The following is a 6,000-nucleotide window of genomic DNA, read 5'->3' on the forward strand; positions in this document are numbered from 1 at the left end:
ACTGAGCTGTTATCTTTAAAACGAGCAGACATGGATAACATTGTGCCGGCAAGTAAACATGAACAAAAGTTAACTACATTTGGTAAATTTAAAGTCAACTGCTATACTACGTCAGTGTGTTTAAGTATGTTGTTTAATACTGAATGTTACTTTGAGTGTAGCTTATTAAGAACCAGGAGAGAGGTGCAGGCTACATGTTGTGCAGTAGTTCAATAAAACATCTTTCACAAAATGGTGTCAGTTGAGTGTTGCATCATGTGCATGTTAAAAACTGACAGAGATTTTAACAACAGGATTTAAGAAGAAAGTTCAGAATTTTGCTACTTGATTTACCCATTAGGCCCTGCTATATAAAATAGTGTATATCTGTGAATGTACACCTAAAAGAAAATAGCTGCTTTGTACAACAGATATAAGAAGCAGGCTGTAATTTCAGTTTTTATTAAAAATATGGTATAACTGTGCAATTGCATTTCTCGTACCAATACTTGTCACTAACAAATCACACATTTAAAATAAAATGATTACTTTTGGTTAATAAATAAAATTCACATATAATTTCAACAATAATGTTAAGACATACATATATATGTGTATATACAACCACTATATTGACAAAAGAATCTGCTTGCCTTCATTGCATTTGGTGATGTAAGGCTTAAATGGAGCTACTCGGCCATTGAAACCTATCCCATCCAGCTCTCTACCCTGTGCTGTTCCTCAGCTAAGGAAGTTTGGAGGTCTGTAATAATTGGTGACCTTTGCTCACTATGCACCTCAACATCCACTGAAATTGCTGTTATTTTATGTTGAGAGAGTGAGTTGATTTTATTCCCAGTCTCTTTCACCATGTTATAATATCACATTTGACTGTGGAATATTTAGTAGTGAGGACATTTCACAACTGGACAGTTGTCATCCTCACATGGTACCATGCTGGAATTCACTAAGGGACCCTGACCAGAAAGAAGCGGATTAGAAAACAAGTAGTTTGGAGAAAAAAGATCATCTGGAGCCTTGGGCCGTGAGAACTCACACAGTGTATATTCAAAACATCATAAAGTAACAGTTAATTACACAACCAGGAAAACCACAGCTTTCCCAGTAATTATTCAGCTTAGTTACAGCAACATATTGGCCACTGTGGATCACTTATCACAATGGGACATCGTGTAGTGATGATAGTGTGTGGATTTAGCTGCCTTTACATGTTTTCATGATTATCATGATTGTTTTGGGTACAAAAAAACTTGGTCTAGCATACAAGTATTAGCTACACCTTACAATTTTTTTTCTTTTTTGTTTAAAATACCCACGTCATGGAATGTGACGTTGTCTTTAAGAGTTTTATCCTTACATGTCATGCAATATGATGACGTATGCATCCCTCTAGGATTAAAACTACCACGACGAGACATATCCCCACGCAATCAGAACAGCACCAGTGGGGGCACCCAGGAACAAGGAAGCTTGTGAAGCCTGAGTCGACCTACGAGCTCTACTCTAGAGAGGAGGCTGATCTGAGTCTGACCTCGCTGTGACACATCTTGAACAATGGCTGTATAAAACACAATTATAATACATACTGGTCAAGAGGTACTTGTACAGTCTGAGGGTAAAAGAGCAGGGGCTCAATCCCCCCAGGTTTTATCTGTACACAAGCTTGATTATGTAATTTAGCTGAGCTTGTACTACTGTCAGGGGTATTTGACACAGCATACATATTCACATTTCATAAATGTAAAAAAGGCCAATATTCAATATTGTTTGCTGAGATGGACCCTGAGGCACAGACAGCAAGGCCTTGGATTGATTCCCCTCATAAACCACATTGTGAGGAGTTAATGGCATAGACGTGCAGCAGTCCTAAACCCTATACCGTCTTGCTTGGAGGAAATAATCAAAAAGAAATGCACCAGGGCAACAATGGCACTGTGAAATAACACAATTCCTTTGTTATTAGAGGCTGTTCAAAGACTGTGGTGCTGCATGACATTCAGATTCAAAAGTTGGTTAATTGCTAGTGACACACACAATTGATTGTCTGTTTTTAGCACCTTGCTTTCTAAATAAACAACCTTCTGGATCTGATTAGAGAAGTAGATTTAATTAGCACACAGACTAGTGCTAATTCCCCACTGTGTGCCTCATCCTCTGGCTACAGCTCATACTGGTGTCATTAACATTTCGAGGGAGATTTTTTTCTGCCTCCCTGCCCTTTGCAGAACACACCAAGTGCTTTTATTTTCACCCTGGTGTCAGTTACATTTTATTTCGATAAAAGAGAAGAGGTGGTGCTCTCAGAATACATGAATGAATGTATAAGAGACAGATTTTGGGCACAGGCAGATCTACAGAGACTCACGCTAAGCAACATAAATATTGTTCTCTTTTTTTATATCTATAATGAAAAAGACCTCACAAAAGTTGGCGCCTTTATTCCCGCCCTCATTTTCCTATTGTGAAAGCTCTCAGACTAGTTTGAGGGCAACGCCTCCAAGTCTACCTGCCATCCATGGTGCAGTAGTCATATATGCACTTATCTAAATGGGATCTCTTCCCTGAACCTGATCCCTACTGACAGGAGGGAGCAGTGCCCCGTCTCTCCAAGTCTGCTTTCTCCCTCTTGTTGTTCTGGATAAGGGCAAGTATCTCCACCGCTGTATGCCTGATCAGCACTGAAACAGATCACACCGACTCAAATGCAAAAAAAGACAGCTAGGGAAACCAGAACAAATATTACAGCACATTATTCCAAAAGACTGATATGAAAAAGGTATCCAATCTGGTACGGAAGATCTCTATCAAGCTAATCCACATCCGAGTAAACAGCTAAAGATGAAAAAGAGGACTAATGTGTGCTCTCATTACCATGCACAGCTAATGAGCACACCAGCACCAGTGCCATTAAGCCTGCTTGACTGGCTCTTTTGTAAGGCTGAGCAGAGAAGGCAGTGCCTATGTGAGTATATCCACTGTTTTACATACTAAGGCTTCCTTTTCAGGGAAATTTACATAAGCAAGCTGAGGAATAACACAGCTACTGTGTGGCTGACTGCACAGCAAAACAAACACACTCGTATAACAATTAGATCAATCATATTATGTAAGTGAAAGCAAGACAGTGGAATAAGTTGGGGGAGGGAAATCACAGTTCCATGCAAATGCAGGCTGCTTGGAGATACATACGCAAAAACGTATGCACGCAATTACATATAAGTGGTAGAAGATTCCACTTACGGGTTCTGAAGCGGTGGTGAGGACGTGTGGGCTTGGTGGATGGGCCCTTAGAAGAGCGTCCATGGTTCAAGCGCTGAGTGGGCCTGGCTGGAGCGGTAGGGGTAGAGGTGGTGGGTAGGGCCATTCGAGTAGAAGTTGTGCTTTTTGCAGTAGTACTAGTGGCAGAAGTAGCTGTAGTTGTGTTGACTGAGGTCGGGCTTGGTGGGCCTGCTCTGGAGGACGGCTGAGCATTTCGGCCTCCGGCTGCGCCGCCAGGCTTTCTGACCGTTGTGCTGCGTGGGGTCACTTCCTTGCCTCCAGGTGCTGCAGGGCGAGTGGAGGCAGTGCCATTGGCTCTTGTGCCTACCCTGTTATGGAGGTGAGGGACTCTGTTCCCTGATCCTCCTCCAACTGCCCCGGCTGCCCTCCCTCCACTGCTGCTGCTGCTGCTGCTGCTGACGACGATTGAGTGGTTAGAAGGAGGTCCAGCTTGAGTCCTCTGCACTGCACCGGTCCCATCTGCAGCAGAGCCAGGGCCCATTGTATTGGCTGGAGCTGCTGTGGATGCCGAGGGGACATCTGGGCCCTTTGGCAAGGCGCTGGGTTTTGAGAGGAAGATGGGGTCCTGCCCAATGCCTTTGGCGTCCACCAGGTCGGTGGGGACGTAGTCCTGGACTGAGCCCACCACAATCCACTTGAGTAGCATCAGGCTGAGACCCAGGCCCACAAAGCCCATCAGCAAGGGCACCACACACAGCCACGTCTGTTGCTGGCGGGGCCACACTGCACAGGGGCCACAGCGGAGGGGCCCCGGGACCCGGGGAGAGGCTTGTTCACCCCCAGGCTCCTCCAGGGTCATGGTCTCCATGGTGGCCCCTAGTGCCGTTCTCTCGCTCATGCTATCGGAGTTCAGGGCCCGGCTAAGGAGCAGCAGCGGCGGCAGAGCGGGCAGGGGAGGGGGCCGGGGAGGGAAGCAGGGCTGGGCATCTCATTAACATTCACGCACACACATACACTTGCTCACACACACACATACGCACAGTCGTTCACAACCACGAAGAAACATGCAAACTCTGAAAAACCATTATAACACTCAGCATTAGCCCATATGTGAACTGATTAATACAGACCCTATGCAATAATCACAATACAATGCAATAGCAAGCACAAGATAAGAATAATCATGTGCACAAACACGCACTCTTGCACAAACCCACACTCAGACAGCAGAGGTAAGTAAAGGAAAGGAAGGGAAGTGGAGGAGAGGGTGGGGGAAATCAAGGGACGTGCCTCTATCTAGTTCAGCGTCCGGAGAGATGAAGATAATTCCCAAGATGCTCCAAGAAGAAGAAAACGCCGGGAATGGAAAAAAATAACAATCCATGAAACACAAGGCTGGCAGTCGGAGCCGGTAGAAGAATCGTGCCGTAAAATCCATGTGTGCGCAGAGAACACTCCCTGCTGCAGCTCCTCTCCTCTCGCAACTGCACTAACGCAGTAACCGTGGTGGCTGGCGCAGCCCCTGCCTCTGCGCGAGTGTGTGTGTGTGCGTGTCTGTGTGTATGTGCAGTGGGCAAAAGCAGCTCAGGTAGCAGCAGCAGCTTGCAGCTTGCCCCTTGCTTTCCCTAGACACAGCCGTAGCTGCGGTCTCTTTTCGCTTCCTCTCTCTCTCTCTTTCCAGCGGCGCTCCAGCATACACACATGCGCACACACACAGACACAGTCAGCCGTAATCTCCCACCCCGAGAGAAAGCAGCCCGAGCAGCGGACAGCACAAAGATGCGCGGGAATCAGCAGGGTTAAATCCGTTTGATCCTGTTTTTCCCCCTCCTATCTGTGCCCTTAAACGCCCCCCTTCTAACCACAACGCGTGTCCAACTGTCAGTGCAAGGTCCTTCAGTGCATTAGTGCTGGAAAGGAAAAAGAAGTGCAGCCATCAAGTCTATATGCTACATTCCCACACTGAGAGACACACACTGGCGGTAATACAGTGATAGAGTAAGGGAGAGAGAGGGGGAGAGAGAGGGGAACGATGGGAGGAGGAGGAGGGAGCCCTGCTCTGAAAACTGATGCGGCTGCTTTTCTTAGAGGCTGCAGTGTGTGTGTGTGTGTGTGTGTGTGTGTGTGTGTGTGTGTGTGTGTGTGTGTGTGCGCGCATGTGCGTGTGTGTGTTCCGGTGGGTGGACTGTGAGTGATGCTGCCTTAATACTTCCTGAGCAGCCCCTCTCCTGTTTCTTCAGCCTCGTCTGTCTGCTGGACAACAAACAGTGTCTGTCCAGTGTGTATGAGTGTCTGCATGCATATGGGCCAGGCGTGGCTTAACAGAGAGTGACACCAAAAGAGAAAGATAAATACCATCTCTTCAACTAATTTGGTCTATATACTACAAGCAAAAGCGATGGTGAAAGACAGAGAAAGTGAAGGAGAAAGAGAATTAGGTCTGCAGTATTAATTGAGGCAGCAGCTCAAAGCATATGCAGAGTTAACCAAAGCAAGCTATTAGCCACAGACACACACACACAAACAGCCCTTCTGCCATCACCCAGACAGAGACGGGTAGGCCAAAAAAAAAAAAAAGTGGCAAAGTGGGAAAGGTGATGTCCTGCTGAGAATGCAGCACACATGCAGACTCTTAAAAACTGATTTCAGAAGAAGGTGTTTAAATTACGACACCTCACCACACACGCACATACACACTACTCCAATAGCGCAAACTAGGAAACTGGGGAGGTGACTGCTGAATTCTGACCCACAGAGGCAGGATCTGCAAGAACAGCCTCG

At 46.2% G+C, this 6,000-nt stretch overlaps 1 protein-coding gene across 2 annotated transcripts in view; it reads right to left on the minus strand.

Annotated features, from left to right (window-relative positions):
- The window catches only part of nrg3b (neuregulin 3b), a 218,066-nt gene extending 212,750 nt beyond the window's left edge, over positions 1-5,316 (minus strand). For both annotated transcript variants that reach the window (XM_022668933.2, XM_022668932.2), the window contains exon 1: positions 3,241-5,316. In XM_022668933.2, the coding sequence (XP_022524654.1) occupies positions 3,241-4,117 (877 nt within the window). In that variant the 5' untranslated portion in view covers positions 4,118-5,316. The remainder of the gene's footprint in view (positions 1-3,240) is intronic.
- Positions 5,317-6,000: the final 684 nt, after the last annotated feature.

The sequence above is a fragment of the Astyanax mexicanus genome, chromosome 15 (genome assembly GCF_023375975.1).
Source record: "Astyanax mexicanus isolate ESR-SI-001 chromosome 15, AstMex3_surface, whole genome shotgun sequence".
NCBI lineage: Eukaryota > Metazoa > Chordata > Actinopteri > Characiformes > Acestrorhamphidae > Astyanax > Astyanax mexicanus.